The sequence below is a fragment of the Pristis pectinata genome, chromosome 21, assembly GCF_009764475.1.
Source record: "Pristis pectinata isolate sPriPec2 chromosome 21, sPriPec2.1.pri, whole genome shotgun sequence".
Taxonomy (NCBI): domain Eukaryota; kingdom Metazoa; phylum Chordata; class Chondrichthyes; order Rhinopristiformes; family Pristidae; genus Pristis; species Pristis pectinata.
In genome coordinates this window covers 4,523,823-4,546,544 of record NC_067425.1, presented here as the reverse complement: position 1 = coordinate 4,546,544, position 22,722 = coordinate 4,523,823, and the positions used below count along the sequence as shown (strand labels likewise).

General features: G+C 40.4%; 1 protein-coding gene across 1 annotated transcript in view; it reads left to right on the top strand.

Annotated features, from left to right (window-relative positions):
* The window catches only part of brip1 (BRCA1 interacting helicase 1), a 394,954-nt gene that overhangs the window by 223,952 nt on the left and 148,280 nt on the right, over positions 1 to 22,722 (top strand). Inside the window, exons 20-21 of the mRNA XM_052035938.1 lie at positions 1,215 to 1,306; positions 4,025 to 4,106. Coding sequence (XP_051891898.1) covers positions 1,215 to 1,306; positions 4,025 to 4,106 — 174 coding nt within the window. The remainder of the gene's footprint in view (positions 1 to 1,214; positions 1,307 to 4,024; positions 4,107 to 22,722) is intronic.

Below are 22,722 nucleotides of genomic sequence, written 5' to 3'. Positions count from 1 at the left end.
TTGTTCTGTAATTGAAGACTATCCTCACTAACAACACCACCACCAATTTTTGTGTCACCTGCGATCTTATTAATCATTCCTTCTACATTCACATCCAAATCGCCGGTTGCTGGAAGAAAATCATCTTAGCCCAAGATATTGTTGCCAGAGTTCCTCAGGGCAGTGTTTATTATTTATGATCTTCCCTCCTTCATAAAACCAGAAGTGGAGTTAATTGCTGTTGGTTAAGTACATAACTCCTCAGACAATGAAACGGTCCATGCTTGCACGCAGCAAGACCTGGATGGCATTCAGTCTTTGACTGATAAGTGACAAATTTGCACCAGGCATGTTGCAGGCATTGACAAATTACAACAGACGAAAGTTACCATTTTCCCTTGGCACTCAACTGTATCAACCTCACTGAATTCTTCACCATCAATATTGTTGGGGTCACCAATGACAAAAAACTTAACTGAACCAACCACATAAATACTGTGACTGTAAGAGCAGTTCAGAGGCTCATTCTGAGTATCCTAACTTGCCTACTAATACCCAACAGCCTTGAGTGTAACGTTATACTCTCCTCTTGCCTAGATGAGTGTACATCCAAGTACTCTCAGCCATCAAACATCATAATGTAAGATGATGGGCCTTAACACTACTACATGGAAGTGAAAGCAAATAATGATGAAAACTGAAGACCTAAGCAAGACTGAGGATGCTGAACCAAATCTGTGGGCAAATTGCTGGAGAAAGTATGATTTGTTCCTACTTGGTGTTTCCTTTGGGCACTAAATGAGCCCTTCATTGGATGTAACTTCAATAGAGAAATTGGATTAAGTTGAGCATATGTATCTGCCTTTCTCTTTTTCCGTCCTCAAAGCTTCAGAGTTGCAGAAGATTACTGGTTAAACCAGTGATGTTAGCTATTTATTCTAGATTTATTTAACAAACTCAGATTAACTTCTCTGGCCTCTCCTGAAGGAATTTAAACATCTCTCTCTGGATTATTAATCTTTGCTTCATGACTACTAATTCAATAAAATAATTTCTATACTACCTCACCCCCAAAATACAATTATCTGCATTTTGCTTTATTTACCTTTGGAAGATGTGACCTTTTGTCAGTGCAGTAAATGTATTGAATAGAATCCATGCCAGATCAGAAATGGCATAAATGAAACTTTTGGTTCCATACTTTCTGTTCTTATAACACTATCTTTTTTTTTAAGGGTTAAAGGTACACAGGTCATGGAAGGGCAATGTTAACAAAAGATCAACAGCAAGAAGCAAGTGTAGAGCGAAGAGGACTGAACCACATGAAGTAAGGCAATCAGCTAATCAAGAAAATAGTACAACATTCATTCAAAGGCCATGCATTAATACATAAGTATTTAGAAAGAAATGCATCTTAGTTACAGCAGTAACTAATAAGTGCTGCTCCATTCTTGTCACCTTTTCTGATGTAGTATTTTAAGAGGGATGCATAAATAGAATTTGCTCTCCCATGCATCCCACAGATAATCATGCTGCTTATGTAAGCTTAGACGTTGGTTGTCAGTGGGCAAGTAGTTTATGTAGAGTAACTCAGCAAAGTCTAGTTGTGTTCTCAGCTAGGCCATTCATGAGTCGACGGTTAAACAGGAGTGCAAACCCTGGATAATTTCCTCTCTTATCCAAAAGTGCTGAGGTCAATTACAGCAGTCTTACTGTGATTGATGTTAACTAGCAGTGATCTCTATGCTCTGTAAGGCCCATCTACAACGTGACATTTCTGTACTTTAAAGCAAAATTTTCAATATTTTTACCTGTCTTCCTCAATAAATATTCAAAATGGCCACTTTATGGACATTGAAGTAATCTGTTCAAAGATTCCTTCTGCCAACCCTGAAAAGCTTATGGCAGAAATGATTCTATTCTTGAGAATGTTGAAGGTCTTGAGTGCTTGCTCTCAGCTTAGCAGTGAAATCACATGTCACTATTGATTGTATTTAGCAATATAGGCAAAAATGTTGCTGTTTAATTTTAGTGCAAAAATGAGTACAGACACATATCATTGTTCTCACAGCTGATTATTTTCTTAGCAAAAACTTGAAAATCCCTTGTGTAATATGGACTAAAAATGCAACATCAGTCTTAGGTTGGCAGTAACTTTTCATTCTAATCACTGAAGATGCAAACTCTGGTCTTAGGTGATCAAATCTGCTTTTAAAGTTTGAATCTGGTCATTACTGCAGCTTTATTAAGAAATGATTAAAATTGAATTAGTCATAGAGTACTACAGCACAGGAACAAGCCCTTTGGCCCATATAGTCCATGTGGTCTGATCTTCTGCTTAGTCCCATCTACCTTCACCTGGACCATATCCCTCCAAACCTCTCCCATCCATGTACCTATCCAAACTTCTCTTAAATGTTACAATTGAACCCTCATCTACCATTTCCACTGGCAGCTCGTTCCACACTCGCACCACCCTCTGAGTGAAGAAGTTTCCCCTCAGATTCCCCTTATATATTTCACCTTTCGCTCTACACCTATGTCCTCTAGTTCTAGTCTCACCCAACCTTAGGGGGAAAAGCCTGCATGCATTCACCCTATCTATACCCCTCATAATTTTGTTTACCTCTATAAGATCTCCCTTCATTCTCCTGCGCTCCAGGGAATAAAGTCCTAACCTATTCAACCTTTCCCTATCACTCAGGTCCTCAACTCCTGACAACATCCTTGTAAATTTTCTTTACACTCTTTCAAGCTTTTTGATATCTTTCCTGTAGGTAGGTGACCAGAACTGCACACAATACTCTAAATTCAGCCTCACCAACGTCTTGTACAACTTCATCTAAATCATTAATATAGATGGTAAACAACAACGAACCCAACACTGATCCCTGCAGCACACCACTAATCATAGGCCTCCAGTCAGAGAGACAACCATCTACTACCCTCTCTGATTTCTCCTGCTAAGCCAATGTTGAATCCAATTGACTACTTCATCCTGAAACCAAGCAACTTAACCTTCTGGATCAGCCTCCCATGTAGGACTTTGTCAAAGGCCTTGCTAAAGTCCATGTAGACAACGTCCACTGCCAATCCCTCGGCGACCTTCTTGGTAACCTCCTCAAATAAGATTGGTTAGACATGACCTACCAAGAACAAAGCCATGTTGACTATCCCTAATCAGGCTCTGTCTATCCAAATACTTACATATCCTGTCCCTTAGAATACCTTCCAATAATTTACCCACGAATGATGTCAGGCTCACTGGCCTATAATTTCAAGGCTTATTCGTAGACACTTTCTTGAACAATAAAACAACATTAGCTATTCTCCAGTCCTCTGGCACCTCACTTGTGGCCAAGGACGTTCTAAGTATCTCTGCCAGGGCCCCTTCAATTTCTGCACTAACCTTTCACGAGGTCCAAGGGGACACCTTGTCAGACCCTGGGGATTTATCCACCTTAATTCACCTCAAGACAGCCAGCACCTCCTCTTCCATAATCCAGATACAGTCCATGACCTCAGTACTCTTTTGCCTCAGTTCTATAGTCTCTGTGTCTGTCTCCAGGGTAAATAGGGATGCAAAAAATCATTTTAAGATCTCCCCCATCTCTTTCGGCTCCATGCATAGATGATCACGCTGATCTTCAAGAAAGATCATTTTGCCCCTTGCTATCCTTTTGCTCTTAATATAGCTATAGAAACCCTTGGGATTTTCTTTCACCTTGTCTGCCAGAGCAACCTCACTTTTGAAAGCCTCCCGCTTTCCAAGCATCTCTTTGCTGGAAAGCAGCCTATCCCAATCCATGCCTGCCAGATCCCTTCTGATTCCATCAAAATTGGCCTTACTCTAATTTAGAGTCTCTAAATTCTGGTAGATAAATCTATATAAAGTATATCAACATTTACAGCATATCGCTGATACAATAACTTATTAATGTTTGTATAAATGCAGCATTCCTAATTGATTATTTTTTTCTTAAGCACTGGCATACATTGAAGTAAAAGCAGTATATCCTTATGCATGACCTGCCTGTAATTTCAGGAGAAGAATCAAAGACTGAAGCCATGCCAACCTGGATTATACTGTGCTACCTGTGGTGTTGAACTAATACAAAATGCTACAGGTAAATATCAGCAACATATGGGAGTAGATTAATGATATGTTATACTCTTCTAGAGAATTTAGGATTAGTAATAGTTATTTTTCATGCTGGAAATTTATTTCAAGCTGAAAATTTATTTTTCAGTCTTTATCTTGATACTTCTGTATAGCTATATGTCCAAAAAAAACTTGTGAAAGTGAATCTTCATTCCCTTTATTGTGACATGTATAATACTGAATGCCCTACCTAATTACAGGATAAACTTCAAAAAATTGTGGCCAAATTGCAAACAAAATTGCAGAAAAGGAATGTTAACTTTTAATTAACAGCAATAATTTGCACAAATCAGTAGGCTTATTCATTTATTGTGGAGGAAGCAATCCATCTGCATAAGCACTTTCTTACACTTTTAAAAAAAAACACCTTTTATCTTGTTGTCTTGATGATCCTGTTGAGAACCAGCTGCTGTCCTTCCTCAACCATCATTCTTTTGTAAGGACCTGGTTACGAGCAATTTAGCATCAAGCAATGATGATCCAGGGGATGGAGCTATTTGGCCACATCTCACATCCAGTCTTAGAGACCCACAACTGATTGCACCTTATCAGTCTGGTGGGTTAACTCCCTAAAATCTCTACAGACCTGGGTCTGCACAAGCAAATGTTTTTGCACGCTCCCCCAGCGCTGCCACCACAAGGAACAGAGAGAGTCAGTCAGTGAGGAAGTGAGCAGGGCAACACATGGCATTGATAGCCCAGGCCAAACATTGCAGCAGAGGTTTACTATTTCAGAATTCACCATTTAGTAAACTGAGAAGAATAAATGCTTCAATCCTTATTTAGGTTAAAATATTCATAAACAAAAATAGAGACTAAGCAGCAACTTGCCCTTGATCCACACACCCACTTCTGGTACAAAATTATTTGCTTCATGCTCACCTCTATTCTTTTGCTTTGATTAATGGAGAAGAAAATTACTAATTTGGGAGAAAAAAAGGTGAAAAATAAATTAATTGAGTGTTTTTTAAACCCTAACCTTTGTAGTGTGACTATCAAACAGCAAAATCTAGCCCATTCAAAAATATTTTTGGCAAAGTGGGGAAAAGTCAACCTCCTTCATTATGACCTGTGACATAATTTTAAGACATATTTAAACCATTATCCACTAATTGTGTACCCTTAACTATCCAGTGACCTTCTTGGTGGTAGAAGTCCTATATTTGTGATGTTTTGTCAGAGTAGCCTGAATGAGTAAAGTGAGTAAATAACTGCAGTGCTTTTATTAAATGCAGTGGATGGGATCCCAGTCAAACCTGTTGCTTTGTCCTAGATGTTGTTGAGCTGCTTGAGTTGGAGATGTATTCAACTCAGGCAAGTGAAGAATATTCTATCCACACCCAAATGACTTGTAGATGGTGGAAAGTTTTTAGGCTGTCAGGAGATGAGTCGCTTGTCACAGGACACTCAGCATCTGATCTGCTTTTGTAGCTGTAGTATTTATGTGGCTGGTCCATTTGGTGACCCCAGGATGTTGATGGTGGGACACGTAGTGATAATTATCAAGGGTAGATGGTCTCTCGTTGGAGATGGTCATTGCCAAGCACTTGCTATTCTGTTTGTCATTTATCTGTCCATGCCCATGGGGCAGGAACGGTAGTGTAGCGGTTAGCATAATGCTGTACAGCGCCAGAGACTGGGGTTGAATTCCGGCCACTGGCTGTGAGGAGTTTGTACGTTCTTCCTGTGTCTGCGTGGGTTTCCTCCGGGTGCTCTGGTTTTCTCCCACATTCCAAAGATGTACGGGTTAGGAAGTTGTGGGCGTGCTTTGTTGGCGCCGGAAACGTGGTGACACTTGCGGGCTGCCCCAGAACACTCAATGCAAAAGATGCATTTCACTTTGTGTTTTGATGTACATGTGACTAATAAAGATATCTTATAAAAATTCGCCCATCCCAAATCACTCCCAAAAAATCTGGGATAAGGAATAAAGATGGGTTCTTATGAAATTTATATATAAACACAGTAAATAAACACACATTTTTTTCAACCCACATTTCTTGATGCATGTGCAAATGTCACAGCTTCACATCACGGAAAGCCGTGATACAGACTGTTTCCTAAGAGCTCAACCCCTATGTAACGTGAGAGTCACCTGCATTGTGCCATCATCAGTGAACATCCCCACTTCTGATCTTGTGATGAAAGGAAGGTCATTAATGAAACAACTGAAGATGACTGGAACTAAGACACTGTCCTGAGAACTCCTGAAGCAACGTTCTGGAGCTGGTATAATTGACCTCCAACGTGACCACTTTCCTTTGTGCAATATAGGATTCTAGCCATTGGAGTTTTTTCCCTTGAAGCCCATTGCCTTCATTTTTATCAGGGCTTCTTAATGCCATATTCAAGTCAAATGGTGCCTTGATATCACCTCTGGAATTCAGCTCTTTGGTCCACTGTTATACCAAAACTGTGATGACTTCTGGAGCCGAGTAGTCCTGGCAAAATCAGAACAGGGCATCAGTGAGCAGGTTATTGGAGAGTAAGTGCACTTGATAGCACTGTCGGTAACACCTTCCAACACTGCTGTTGATTGAGAATAGAATGATTTGGTGGTAATTAGTCAGACTGAATTTGTTCTGTTTTTTGTGGTTATGAAGTACTTGTCCACATTGTCAGATAGGTGCAAGTGTCGTAATTGTACTGGAACAGCTTAGTTAGAGGCGTAGGTAGTTCTGGAGCCTACATCTTCTGTACTACAGCCTGTCTCATTTCCCTTAGCATCTGTAAACAGATCTTGATCAGAATCCTGATGCTGAAAATTACAGAAGGGGTGAAGTATGGGAAACATTTTCAAATGGTTTATTTCATCCTGGTGTTATACAATATTTTCCAAATTAGGGAAAAATACACACATTAATGGGACTTTATTCCCACTTTTTTTTTTAGTTTTCAGAACATAGAACAGTACAGCACTGGACAGGCCATTCAGCCCACGATGTTGTGCCAATCTTGATGCCAGTTTATGCTAAATGTCCTCTTCCTATATATCAATCATATCCCTCCATTCCCTTCATATTCATGTGTCTATCTAAAAGCCTCTTAAACTCCACCAAACTTCCCACTTCCACTACTACCCCTGGTAACCCATTCCAAGCACCTACCTCTCTCTGCGTAATGTTACGGACTCAGTGAAAGTCCCTTTAAGATAGAGAGTGTGTGTGTATGTGTGTGTGGGGCGTGCTTACGTCAATAGAAGATAAAGGACGTAATGACGTTGTTGAAGAAGTAAGAAGAAGAAGAAGGAGAGAGAGAGAGAGAAGGGAGAGAGACACCAGCCTGCTAGTTTTCTCTATCGATGGATGAGAAACAATAACTGTGTCTGCCACTGAAATCCATGTATGGAAGTTGGAAGTAATCCGGTGGAGTTCACTTTGTTGCTGACCTGTAGAAGGAAACAGGTATTTGTGTGTGGACGACCACGATTCGGATGCTTTTCGGGGTGAGGAAGTCACTACCGAGTAAACACTGAAGTGTTGCTTGGGTTCCATCGTGGAACATTTGGATTTCGTATGTACTCTCTCTCTGTTTTTCTACATCTACGTCTTATCTTCAGACAACGGTGGTTGTTGAAGAAGCCCTTGCTCATGTTTCACCTTATGGCTTGCGGAACTGAAATTTAAGAACCATTCCTGAACTGGGAGTTTTGGACTTTGCCACACACACACACGAAGAGTTTAGTTTTGGGGTTAACGTTCGAGGTTTAACATTTTTGAATTCTAACATACTAACATTTTTACTTTTATTTTACGTATTATCATGAGTAGTGATTAATAAAATAGTTTTTAACACTGAATCATGCTCAGTGTGTTTCTTTTGTTGCTGGTTCGTGACAGTAAAAAAAAACTTTCCCGTCACATCGATTTTAAACTTTCCTTCCTCTAACCTTAAAAGCATGTCCTCTGGTATTTGACGTTTCTATCCTGGGGAAAAGATTTCTACCCTTTCTGTGCCTCTCATAAAGCTCAATAACTGCACTTCTCTGTACCCAAAGTCAATGAGCTGTATCAAAGTTATCAGAAGATGTAAAGATTCCATGTGGTTCACCGATAGAAGACTTGTCTTTTGATGAAAAGCTGTGGATTCAAGCCTCATTCCAAAAACTTAATCACATTTTAGAAGCTGACACTCAAGTAAACTCCTGAGGCAAGACTACACTGTTGAAGATGCCCTCTTTTGAGAGACATTAAGATACCTGCTTATTTAAATGAAGGTGGAAAATCACATAGCACTAGTTGAGTAGAGCAGGAGAGTTCTTCAAGATGCCTTAGACATCATTTTACCCCTCTGCCATTATCACTCTTAGTCAGTCATCTTATTCTATTTTGAGACCTGGCTGTGTGCAAATTGTCTGCTGCATTTCCTCGTAATATTTTAAAAGTTTTCAATGCAGTTTTTTAAGTACTAAACCTTTGTTGGCGTTAGTTCTTTCTAGTCTAACATCTCTTGCCATGGAGGCACAAACATCAGATCACATCTAACTGCAGGAATGCTGTTTTAGTTCTAAAGAAATTAATAAGAGCCCTGATGTGTTTGTCAGTTCAACTTCATTCCTGCAAGCTTTGTCGGGTCATAATTAACCTAATGTTGAAGCTTTATGTCAACACATAGAAATATTGAGAAAATTGAATGACAAAGTGAATTAAGCATAAATAGGCAAACTTTCAAATGAAATTCCTTTATTCACTTGTATTGTTTTAAAGAATAATTTGGAGGAAATCATAGCTTTAAGTAAAGGAACCTTTTTATTTAAGACTAAATCTTTGCCGTAGTATACTTTAATGATTACTTCTGCAAGCACACACTATTACTGGTGTTATTAACTTGATCTTTGTGCAGACACCAGTGATGCTTTAAGTAGTTTAACAGAGCTGAGGTCTATTTTCAGATTTGCTGGTAAAAGCTGCCTGTAGCAGAGACAATATTACCAAACTGAGGAAAGTCATCCAAAGTGCAAACAAAAAATTCAACCTTCAGAAACACTGCTGCAGCTGCCAGACTGAAACAATTTATACCAAAGGCCCCAGTGAAATTTTGTTAGTTATTGAAGATGAAAGAGGAATTTCTTACCTTAAGAAAAACACACAGACTTATGAAGTCACAGTAATGAGCCAAGGTATGAATATAGTCAAATCCTATTCTTAAATAATTGGGTTTCAGGGGATTTTGTTTTGCACTTTTCTTGTAATTTCAATGGTTAACACATTTGTGCTACATTCTTGTCTTTGCTACTACTATGTTCTATTAAGTGGGCTAGGTCTCCAGTCAATAATCTGGAAAGTGTGGACAAAAGAAGGCATATCTGTCTTTCAACCTTTTTCTATAAATTCCAGCCATTACACAAGGTTACGGGCAGTCCTTAGACCTATGGCCACTCTGCTATAAAAGGCATATCATGAATTGTGCAGTTTTTCTCCTTGGAGGATCTCATCAAAATTGTTTGAATCATTGGAAACCTAAGGCAGTTGAAAAGCAACATTACCTACTGTCTAGATGGTTTTTCTCAGACTTAGACCATGGATTCTGGCCCCATATTCACCACAACTAGTAGAATAGCATTATTGATAATCATGGTGAATAATTATTAATATGCTTTAACATTATCAGACTCTACTGTCTTCTGCCAAAATATCTCACTTCCAGAATGATCCTGGAATGAAATTCACAACTTCCCCACTGAAAATTATATTCTTAAATCCTTCTCTCGTGCACCCATACTTCCAACAAGAAATGCAAGTAACTCTTCATCATTAAGATTGAGAATATCCAGCTAACTACCTCCCATCTCTTCCCTTAGACCCTCACACCAAGCCCCTTTAAGGTTTTCCTCTACCCTAGACCTAAAGGTGCGACTTTCCGTTGTCTCTCTACAATCATCCCTCATGTCTATTTAGACCTCATTTTATTCATGCCCTGTTCTCTTGGCTGTATTCCCCTTAAAACTGCTGCACCCATTTTCCTTTCCTAATTTCCACATTAGCTGATATTGTTAACAGTTCTCTCTGTCTTCTCTGCAAATTGTCATCGTCACCCCTCTCCTCAAAAACAATTTTTGACTCTATATATGCAAACTACTATCCCATCTCCTATCTCCCTTTCCCCTCTGGAAGTCTTTGAACATGCTGTCATTTCCCATTTCTGTACCCATCTTTTCTGGAGTGCCATGTTTGAATCCTTCTAATCAGTTTTCTTCCCCTGCCACAGTATATAAAAGGTGACATCAGATTCATAAGTATCATCCTACACGACTGTGATGAAGGTAAAGTATCCACTCTCATCTTCCTTGTCCAGTCTGCAGCCTTGGACACAGTTGCCCTATTATCCTTCATTCCTTTTCACTATTATTGAGCTGTGTAGGACCTCACTTCATGAGGGCTTCACCTGTGTAGGGCTTCATTCTTCTGAATCCAACAGTAGCTAGGAAATCACTTACTGTAGCATCTCTTCCTGCTGACATACTTACCCCTAGCGTCCCTCAAGAATTTAAGCTTGGCCTGCTCCAAACTCTCACCTATATGTTGCTATCTGGGGACCATTTGAAAATGCAGTGCCAGCACTGGAGATACCCAGCTCTATCGCACCACCATCACCTCCTTCAACCCCACTTGAAAGTTTCAAGTTGTTGAAATCCAGAACTGGATGAACAAGAACTTCCTACAACAAGATCAAAGCCATTATTTATGATCCCTGAAACATATCCCTTTCCTTACCCCCAACTCCATCCTGGCTTCAGCCTGAAGTTGAACCAGTCTGCTCGCAACCTTGGTATTTGAGCTTTGCACCACATTTCCTGCTTTCACAAAGGTCGTCTCTTTCTACCTCCATAACTTTTTCCAACTTTGCCCCAGCATGAGATAATCTGATGTGGAAAATCTCATTCGTGTCTTTGTTACCTATAGACATTCCAACTTCCTTTTGGCTTGCCTCCTACCTCTACCCTCTGTAAATTCAAGGTCATCTGAAACTTTGTTGCCCATATCGTAAATTACACAAAGTCCCATTCACCCATCTTCTTCTTAGAGAGCCCTTCAAAAATAAGGTTGACTTGTTTCCATTTCCAGTTTTGTGGATTCAGAAGTAATTAAGAGATAACGTTGGAACCGCAGACTCTTCCACAGGATGTGCTTGATGCTGCAAAATGTAGTTTGGTCAGAGATGTGCTCCTTCCGTGGTTTCCACTGGGTTTTTGTGTACAGCTAACCTGTTGACTCAAAATTCTAAAGGCCATTCAATGCCCCTCAGTAATGAGCCAAGGATTTCCATGTATTGCTGAGAATGTTGCACTTTTCCTGGAGGCTTCGATAATATCCTTGAAACTTTTGCTCTGTTCAACTGATAATCTCTTGCTAGAAAACTAGTGTCAGGCATGTGAATGATGTGGCCTGCCTGTCAGATGTGTATGGGTGTATTTGGGGCCTCAGTGCTGGGTATGTTGTAACCCTAACCTAGCCCTAACTCTGATGTTGGTTCACATCCTGCCAGTGGGCTTGCAGGGGTTTGCAGAGACAGCCTTGATATTAAGATAAGATATCTTTATTAGTCACCTGTACATCAAAACACACAGTGAAATGCGTCCTTTGTGTAGAGTGTTCTGGGGGCAGCCCGCAAGTGTCACCACGCTTCCGGCGCCAACACAGCATGCCCACAACTTCCTAACCCGTACTTCTTTGGAATGTGGGAGGAAACCGGAGCACCCGGAAGAAACACACGCAGACACGGGGAGAACGTACAAACTCCTTACAGACAGCGGCGGGAATTGAACCTAGGTTGCTGGTGCTGTAATAGCGTTACACTTTGAGGTGCCTGTTGTAGTTAGTCCATATTTCTGAAACATAGGGGCAGCACAGTGGCGTAGCTAGTAGAATTGTCTCACAATTTCAGTGATCTGGACCTGACCCTTGGTGATATCTCTTTGAAGTCTGCATGTTTACCTTGCGACCACATGGGTTTCCTCTGGTTGCTCCTGTTTTCTCCCACATCCCAAAGACATGCAGGTTGGTAGGTTAAAATAAAAACAGAAAATGCTGGAATAACTCAGTTGGTCAGGTAGCATCTGTGAAAAGAGAAACAGTTAGTGTTTCTGATGAAGGGTCTTCAACCTGAAATGTTAACTGTTTTTCTTTCCACAGATGCCACCTGACCTACTGAGCTTTTCCATCATTTTCTGTTTTTATTTCTGATTCTAAGCATCTGCAGTTTTAAAAATTTTTATTTACTGCTTGGTAGGCTAATTGGCCACTGTAAATTACCCCTAGTATGTTATAGTACGTATATGGTGAGTTGTAGAATCTGAGGGAAGTTAATGGGAATGTTGGGAGAATAAAATGTGATTAGTGTAGGATTAGTGTAAATGGGCACGCAATGGTTGGCGTGAACCTGCTGGGCCGAAGGGCCTGCTTCCATGCTGTATGGCTCTACACCATAGAGGAGTGTAAAGTTCACTGCTGCCCTTTGAACCTTGAGCTTTGTGCTGGGTATGAGGTCTTGATCTTCAAACATTCATTCCTCAGACAACCAAATGTTGTGCTAGCCCATGAAGGCAATGACAAATTTCATCACGAGTGTCTCCCCTTTCTGAAAGGGGTTGCAAGGTATGAAAAGTGGTCCACATTCTCCAGGGTCATAGCGTGGACTTTTGTTATCAGAAGGCAGTGTTATATAGTAGGAGCAATGAATGCAAAATGCTGGAAGAACTCAGCAGGTCAAACAACATCTATGGAGGGAAACGAACAGATTTCCAGCATCTGCAGTCTCTCTTGTGTCTCCATTATACAGTAGGAGCAGTTGGAGAGAACTTTTATGAAAGTTCAGTCTAAGGCCTAAGCTTAAGTGAATGAGCCAACAATGAATTGGCGCTCCGCCTCCAGAAGTGCACATATGCATGCATTATCTGCATATTGATGACTAAAGTTCATAATGTGACAGTGACATAGATTGAACTGTGTCCCATTTGTCCTGTGGATTAGTTCCAGTCTCCAGCAGGAATCTTATTGGAGGTGAGGTGAAGCACTGTGCCAATAAAGATTGAGCAAAGTGTTAGTGAAATGACAAGGCCTTGCTGGACGCCTGTCTGCACTGAGATTGGGTCTGTTATGGACTCTGCTGATTAGGATCACAGCTTGCATGCTGTTATGAAGCAGACATGAGATGAAGATGAATTTCTGTGGCCAGCCACATTTGAAGACGATGCTTTAGACTCCTTCCTGATTGAAAGACTCAAAGATCAATAAAGACCATATATACTGGTTCATGCTGCTCTCTGCATTTCTCTTGGAGTTGTTGCCCAATGAAGATGTCTGATGGACAGAATCCACACTGTGATTTAGGGAGCAACTGTTCAGGGAAGGTGGTTGAGGAGGACCCCCACAATGACCTTCGCTATGGCAGATAACAGGGGGACTCCTTTGTAATTACCACAATTGAATTTGTCTCCTTTCTTGAAGACGGTCATGAATATAGTGTCTGAGGTCCCCTGGTTTAGCTTCTCCTCTCAGACATGGGAAATGAAGCAGTGTATTTGAGTTCCTCTCTGTCGAGGTTTAGAAATTGAGCAGTGATACCTTCTGATCCTGAAGCCTTGTTGTTTCTCAGTTGGCATATGGCCTCTTTGAATCTTGTCAGCCATAGAAGTGGCACAGCCATCGCCTATCACCCCTGTGCTGATCTACATTGCCTCTTAGTTTAGCAATGCCTTAATATTTAAATTCTCCTCCTTCTTTCCAAGTACCTCCATGGGAACTCCCCTCCCTATCTCTATAATCTCCTCCAGTCCTCCAAGATATTTTCACTGTTCTTGATCATCCCAGTTTTAAATTTTCCATAACTGGTGATCATGGCTTAAGTTGCTTAGACCCAAAGTTATGGAATTAATTTTTTAAACTTTTCTACCTCTCTTTCCTCCTTAAAACCAACTTTCTAACCAAGACTTTGATTATCTTTTCTAATATGTGACTCAGTGTCAAATTTTGTTTGCTTACATTTTTTTGTAAAATCAGTTGGGATATTTTGCCCCATTAAAGGTGTCATAGAAATACAAATGGCTGTTGGATTAGAAATAACATCAAGCTTAGGAAAATAAAATTGTTATTGTAATATGTTGTAGTTTATGCTTTTAAGCAAAGTATTACAAATTTTGCATTTATTTTTCTCAATATCTTTGTAAAACAAAGCATCTTATTTGAATGCATTGCGAGAAGAAAGATGCAGATTTTTCAAATTCAGACAGCCCTGATCTTTGCATTTTTATAATCAAAGCAGTTGAATTGTATATAAATGCTATTATTTCCTTATTCAACGTAAAAAAAAATCTAAACTTTAGATTTGTGCTCTTACATCAGTTGTCTCTGCAAATCCCCACAGAGGCATATGGTTCCTTTCATAGATTTTCCAACCATTTTTCAACCACGAGCTGTCCTTTCTTACTTTTCAACAGTGTCTGGTGCCTAACAGCTTGTTATTTTAATTAGAATAATATACTGACATGGTTGCCTGGAGCTGTAGATTTTTGTATTGCTTTTTTTAAAATGAAAAAGCCAATACATGGTCTTTGTGTGGAGTTGACTTTTTAAGTTGCATATGTGACTAAAGCAGAACTTTGAAAACTTGCTCATGTGGTCGCTAATACTTTTACAAAAGGGCACATTTTTATTCAAAATTTCAATTTTGACCTAACATGTCACCATTATATACTATGTGTTTGAATAAATTTAGTAGGAGAGATCAGCCATTGTGAATGGTTAAGTAAACATTTAAAATGGCTAAAAAAAATCCATCTAACTCTGACCTCTTTCAAAAATCCATTGACACCTTGTACAGCTACATCGAATACCAACCCTCTGTTTATTTTGTTTGATCTACAGTTGCTATTTTTCTTTCTTCACATCTCTTTGATGTGTTATCCAGATTGATTTTGATAAAATATCTCAACCAACTTTGAAATATGAAATTGAGCAGTCAGCAGAGTTTAGATGTTTTAGGACACAATAACACGTTATTTCCCTGTGTTATGTGTTTATAGGCTTGCAACAAACTGTCTTATCGTTAAATGCCATCTGGAATCCACAGGAATGTACTTTGACCAGCTACTTACAATGCACAAACTGTGTCAGACAATCAAGTCCCCAGTGCTTATTGTTGGGTGCTGAAGTAATACAACTGAAAGACCTTGGAAAACCAAAGGTAGGAACCCAAAACCAAAAAAATTCTTTGATACATTGACCAGTAAATACACACATTTCCCCTTTTATTTTGAAAGGTCTTGTCGTATTTACTTAGACAAGTATAAACTTAGGAGTTGTTTGTGTTAATAGAATTGCCTTCTGGGAGGCAGGATGGTAAGAGGTCAGGTTATTAGAGCTCTTAACAGAAGAATTGTCTACATGAGTCATAATTTCTAAATGTAGGAAAACAGAAACAATTCATTTTAGAAGCAGTAAACTACCATAGACTAGTATCTTAACATACAGGAAATGCAGCTCCATTAAGTCAGGCATGTTGGCAATGGTATCCCTGAGCAACGCAAGGCTGTCAAAGATTTTCCTGTCAGCACAGGTTTGGTCCGGGTGGATCACCTGTCTCAGAGCAGACTTGACCTGGTTGGTGATGGCCTTGGACAGGATCTTATAGTCCACATTCAACAGTGAAATGGGTCTCCAGTTCCTGATGTCCTCCTTCTCCCCCTTCTGCTTAATGATGCCCTTCCTCATGGAGTCCAACATGCTTCCAGCAGAAGCATTGTATTATACACTTTCAGCAGGTCCGGACCCATCCAATTCCACAGAGCCGAGTACAACTCTGCCGGTCAGCCATCACTTCTGGGAGTTTTATTCATGCCAAGGGACCGGATGGAGCAGTCAGCTCCTCTAGGGACAGTGGCTGATCCAGACTCTCCCGCTTGCTGTCGTCTAGCACCTCCATGATAGGGGGACAGGAAATTTTGGGAGGCAATGCTGTCTGTGGTCTTGCTGTCATTCAGACTGGCACAAAAGGATCTACAGATCCTCAGTATGTCTGTAAGGATGTCATGGAGCCATCCTCTTCCTTAAGGCTGTGGATCACAGCGTTCCCTGTGAACATTTGGGAAGAAGAAGCATCTCATCCTGCTCCACAAAGCAGACCCTGGATCTGAAGATAATCTTTGAGGATTCGGAGCATACAGCACAGCTTGCTAGCTCTTCACTTCTCAGTTCCTTTGTCACATCCACCCCCCTCGACTGCAGAAGGAGGAGAAGTTGCTGCAAGTCTGTTTGGAGTTGTCGCAACTTCTCTCTGACTCTTTCTAGCTTTCTGAACACCTTTGAGGATGAAGAAACTCTTGATGTTCTCCTTGGTTGCTTCCCACCAGTGAATCAGAGAGTCAAAGAGGGACTTCACTGTTCTCCAACCTGTGTAACCCCTCTTTAGTTCCTCAATGTTCTCTGGGGTCAGCAACTTAACATTCAACTTCCATGTCCCCCTGCCTGCCTTCAGGTCCTCCTGTAGGTGACAGGAGGCTCAAAAGAGGCAGTGGTCAGAGAAAAACACCAGCGTGGCATCGATGGATCTGACTGTGACAGCCTTTGATGTAAAGAGGAAGTCTATCCAGGACAGTACTGAGTTGCCCATTCTGGTCCAAGTGTATTGTGGCTGTGCTCCACCTGCAGGGGTGCTGAAGGCATCACACAACTTTGCATCTTTAAAGTTTCCATCAGGAGTCTGGAGCTGCTGTCCGATCTCCTGCCGGCACTGCCAGATTGTCCAGCTGCATCGATGATGCAGTTGAAGTCTCCAGCCAGAACGACTGGTAGGGATGTTGCCAGCAGCAGTGGGAGCTGCTGGAGGACAGCTAACCGTTCACTCAACACAGGCAAGGCACGCACACTAACTCGCTGGAGTGGATTGTTATGGGTACTTTACATCAGCCACAAGGAGCGCCCCCTGCCTCCTCTTTAACTTCAGTGATTGAGAAGTTACCTCCCTGCAGCAGAATCCTCAGCCATATAGACAAACCCTGGGACCACCATTGCAACCACCTCCAATAGTTGCGGAGGTGTGGCAGCCCACACTCCTGTAAAAAAAAAGAAAGTCACATCTGATTTGATCTTGGAAAGGTATTGCAAGGTGTTCACACATTGCACAGTGCTATTCACATTGCACATGTTTAGAGATGCCAGGTTTATCTCCATAGTTATTTGAGTTCAGGGATCATAAATACTGTCCATTGTCAATCAGCCTGAGCCCTCATGCCCACTGCCTTGGTGAACTGCCTCACCGTTCCTGGGCACAACAGAAGCATAACCCAAATTTCAAAACACAAAAGCAGAAAGGACCAACGGTTCACTCAGTCCATCTTCAAAGTAATTGTGCCAAAGTATCAAAATTTACTGTGTTATACTGTGAACTAGTGAATAGGATAATCACTGCCAGAAATATATCTAAGCCATTGCTGTATCCTGGACCACTGGAGAGAAAAGCAAAGTAGATTGTATTAGATTTGTGCAAATCACACTTAAGTATTATAGGGGCATTAACTTGCACAATTTCTAAAACTCAAGGGATTTTATATTAAGGGCTGGTTAGACTGAGAGATTGCTGTCAACCATAAGGAAAGGTTTATTTGACCTTATCCATTTCCTTAGTCAAATCACTGGTGGTATCAAAAAATAAATGCCTATTATATTTTCTCTGCCTTAAGCTACATTGCCTGGATCCAGACACCGAGCACAATCAGACTTAAGAACTACCTTTAATAGAAAAGAAGGTCACACAGGCATAATCCAAAAGCAAAACTGGTACTCTGTTGAGTATAAGTATCGTGGACAGTAGAAATTGTAGAGCAAATATATTAAAAGAACTAATTTTGACAGATGCAGAAGATACAATATCAGAGGTTATAATAGTCAAAAATAGTAGAATTCTCTTACTTTGATTTTAATTTGCTTATTTTGTTTAATTCTAATAAGAGGGACTTTAACATTGGAAGAGTTAAAGTGCATTTCCTTATGCAGACAAGCCTCTTCCACCCATATTATCTGAATGATTAATCGTTTCATTTCAGATAACAATTTTTAGATAATTCATTCAATCTAAGATTAAATTAAGTTAAATTATTAGCACATCACGCCATTGTGACGTTTTATTAACAGTAATTGTATGAATATGAAGTTTGATACCCTTCCCAGTTTTTAGTAGCCAAGATTAATGATTTGAGGTATTATTTTGATAGTTGTCTGAATTATTTAAAACCATAATCTGCCAAACAGACCAGAAGAAATTTAAGTTTAGTTCTTGGTCTCTTCAGTTAGGTATTGCTAGCTCGACTGGCAAAGTTCTTGCCCTTCCCTGATATTTTTATATTGGAATTGGTGTATTATTGTTACGTGTACCGAGGTACAGTGAAAAACTTGTCTCGCACACTGTTCATACAGATCAATTTATTACACAGTGCATTGAGGTAGTACAAGGTAAAACAATAACAGAATGCAGAATAAAGTGCTACAGAGAAAGTGCAGTGCAGGTAGACAATAAGGTGCAAGGTCATAATGAGGTAGATTGTGCAGCCAAGAGTCCACTTTATCATACTAGGGAACCATTCAATAGTCTTATAATAGCAGGATAGAAGGTGTCCTTGAGCCTGGTGGTACGTGCTTTCAGGCGTTTGTAACTTCTGCCTGAATGGAGAGGTGGGGAGTCTTTGATTATGCTGGCTGCTTTACCGAGGCAGTAAGAAGTGTAGATAGAGTCTATGGAGGGGAAGCTGGTTTCCGTGATGTGCTGTGTCCACAACTCTCTGCAGTTTCTTGCGGTCACGGGCAGCGCAGTTTCCATACCAAGCCTTGATGCAGCCAGATAGGATGCTTTCTATGGTGCATTGATAAAAATTGGTGGGGGTCAACGGGGACATGCCAGATTTCTTTAGCCTCCTGAGGAAGTAGAGGTGCTGTTAAGTTTTCTTGGCCATGGCATCTATGAGATTGGACCAGGATAGGCTATTGGTGATGTTCACTCCCAGGAACTTGAGAGCATGTGCACCGCCCCCCTTCCTGAAATCAATGACCAGCTTTTTTGTTTTGCTAACATTGAGGGAAAGGTTGTTGTCATGACACCATGTTACTACGCTCTCTATCTCCTTCCTGTACTCCAACTCATCATTATTTGAGATATGGCCTACTACGATGGTGTCATCTGCAAACTTGTAGGTGGAGTTAAAGCAGAATCTGGCCACACAGTTGTGAGTATATAAGGAGTGGAGTAGAGGGCTGAGGATGCAGCCTTGTGGGGCACCAGTGCTGAGAATAATCGTGGCAGAAGTGTTGCTGCCTGTCCTCACTGATTGCGGTCTGTTGGTCAGGAAGTCAAGGATCCAGTTCCAAAAGGAGGTGTTGAGTCCCAGGTCTCAGAGTATTCAAGCAGCATCTGTGTGGTGAAAGGAACTGTTGACTTTTCATGTCGAAATCCTGCATCATAGGGTTGTCTTGATGCAGGATTTTGACTTGAAACATTGACAATTCCTTTCCCCCTAGAGATGCTGCTTGACTTACTGAGTTCCTTCACCAGACTGTTGCTCCAGATTTCAGCATCTTCAGTCTCTTGTGATTCCAATGTACCAATGGTTGTGGACAATTGCTTTGCTCATTGAATTTTTTGAGTCATACCAGTGTTTTTAAGCTTCTTGCATCAGCTGGTGTTCAGCCCAGCACATAGATGCAATCACAAAGAAGACACCCCAGCATCTTTACTTTCTTGGAAGGTTAAGGAGGTTTGTTGGGCATGTCACCAAACACTCTAACAAACTTCTACTGATGTACTGTTGAAAGTATCCTGACTGGTTGCATCATGGTCTGGTACAGCAATTTGAATGCATAGGAACATAAGAAGCTTAAGAGCATAGTGGGCTCTGCCCAATACATCACGGGCACATCCCTCCCCACCTTCGGACATATTTACAGGCAACATCTTTCATCAAAGATCCCCACCATCCGGGCCACGCCACCTTCTCGCAGCTACCATTGTGCAGGAGGTACAGAAGCCTGAAGTCCCACATCACCAGGTTCAAGGACAGCTACTTCCCTTCATCCATTTGGTACTTGAACTAATCTGCACAACCCTAATCACTACCTCAGTTATAGCAACACTATGACCACTTTGCACTACAATGAACTTTGTTTTGTTCCAATATGTTCTTTCTTGTATAATTTTGTATAATTTATGTTTAATTTATGTTTTTCATGTGAATGTTGTGTCTCTAATGCTGTGTGCCTGTGATGCTGCTGCAAGTAAGTTTTTCATTGCACCTGTGCATACTTGTGCATATGACAATAAACTCGACTTTGACTTTGACAGTACGTGCATACTTGACATTTGCAAATCATGCACTCAGACACCCTTCTGCATTTTGAGCTCTGCAGTTGCTCAGTATTTGGATAATATGCTTCATTTTCACTTTTCCTGCCAAAATGGGCAATTTCACATTTTCCTATGGACTTCATCTGTCAGACCTTTGCCCACTCACTTAACTTATCTATATCCTTTTGTAGCCTCCTTACGTCCTCTTTACAACTTACTTTACTACTTGCCTTTGTATCATCAGCAAATTTTAGTAGCCATGTTCTTGCTGCCTTCTTTCAAATCATTTATATAAATTTTAAGAAGGTGAAGTCCCAGCATTGATCCCCATGGCAATCTGCTCGTAACATAGTGCTAACCAGAGAAAGACCCATTTATTCATGTAAAATGCAATATAGTTTGCAGTAAACACATTTAAAAATATTGTTTCCATATTTAGTAATAATAAAATGCTGTTGGGTTGTTTGTCCTCACTGATTGACGTCACCTATTTATACTGCATCTGGTTGATAGATAAATGGTTAACTGAAGCTGGAGTGGGATTATAGAATTTGCTGAAAAGAATTTGTCACATTGGTTTCCATAAAACTCAACTGGTGGTGGGAGGATTTTTTAAAAATATGCAATTAATTTAAATAGACTATTATCTTTACCAAACAAAGGTGATTTCTGCCAGTGCATGAAACACAAAAGGCTGACATGCAGGTAAAGCAAGTAATCAGGAAGGCCATTGGAATGTCGGTCTTTATTGCAAGGGGTATGGGGTGTAAAAAATGGGAAGGCTTTGATATAACTTTATGGGGTATGGGTGGGACCACACTAGAGCACTGCAAACAGCTTTGGTCTCATTTAATGAAGGATATACTTGCATTGGAGGAAGTGCAGAGAATATTCATGAGAGGATGTTTCCTTCAATGGGCATATCTAGAACTAGGGGACAGTTTCTGAATAAGGACTCACCCATTTAAACAAGTATGAGAGGAATTTCTTCTCATAAAATGTTGTAATTATGTTTCTTATGAAAAATATGAATGATCTAATGTATAAACCTCAAAGCACTGGCTATGTACCACCAATGTCATCTCCCCTAAATGGGGAACCGTTGTCACTGTCCTCCCTGTGCCCCATGCATTGAGACTTTGATCATGCCCAGCCAAATTCACATGCCTGACACCAGGCTCCTGAAAAAAGCACTCAACTCCAAACTGCACAGCAAGAGATTTCCAGGAGGAGTGCAAAAAATATTTCAAAGATTTTGTGAAACTCTCCTTGAAAACACGTAACCTACTGACTGACATAGCAATCCTTGGCATCTAACTGTTCAAAATGGAGAAGGAGTGCTGGGAAGGCACTGAACACCTTGAGTCTGCAACAAGAGCACATTATGCATTAATAGCAGAAGGCATGCACAATATCCCAAGCTACCCACCCACTCTTAAGCACTACTGTGGCAGAATCTGTAGATCCCACATAAGACTCAGCAGTCATCTCAGAACCCACAGAACTAGAGTGAAAGGAAGTTGTTCTTAATTCTGAGGAACCCTTTTGTTGACTGCATCAAATTCTGTTTATGACATTAGTCAGTCACTAACACAATCTGTAAAAATTCCAAATTGAACCCAGAGGACATATGCGTGCAAGTGAGCAGATTTTCAACATTATACTGTGCAGTGTTATTTAGAGAGGGATTTATTTGTATAGCCAGTGTCAGCAATCCAATAGATATCTAAACCTAAAATAAGTGCTTTCCAAAGCTGTTGATTTCTAGCATAGCAGGTGGTTCATGTTCAAATGTGTGATCAGCTGCTTTTGATTGTACTACTTTGTGTTTTGTAAAGCACAGAAATAACAAACCTGACAGTCTCTGCTTATGACAGGTCCTGACTGTACTCTGTTTCCTGCTTTGACAACAGAGGCACAAAGTTTAATTCATTCAATTGGATTCATGCTACACATCAATTGCTGCCTCAGCCATTGTATACTTATTGTATCCCAATTACTTTATAAGTTTTTGGCGGTTTATTATGACCTTTTCCTTCTTTTGAGTAATAGGTTGAATCAAAATGCTAACAGATGCAGTTAGAATGAAAGGATGGTAAACAAGTGGTGACGCAGGCAAGAAGCAGACAAAAGTTGATGACTGACATCCATTTTCAATTGAGTTGTCTACCATTGGTGTGAATTTGGAGTGTTTTCTTTTAAGCTATGAAAATAAGTCTTTAATCTTTTGCCAATTTCTTTCTGAGATACAATTA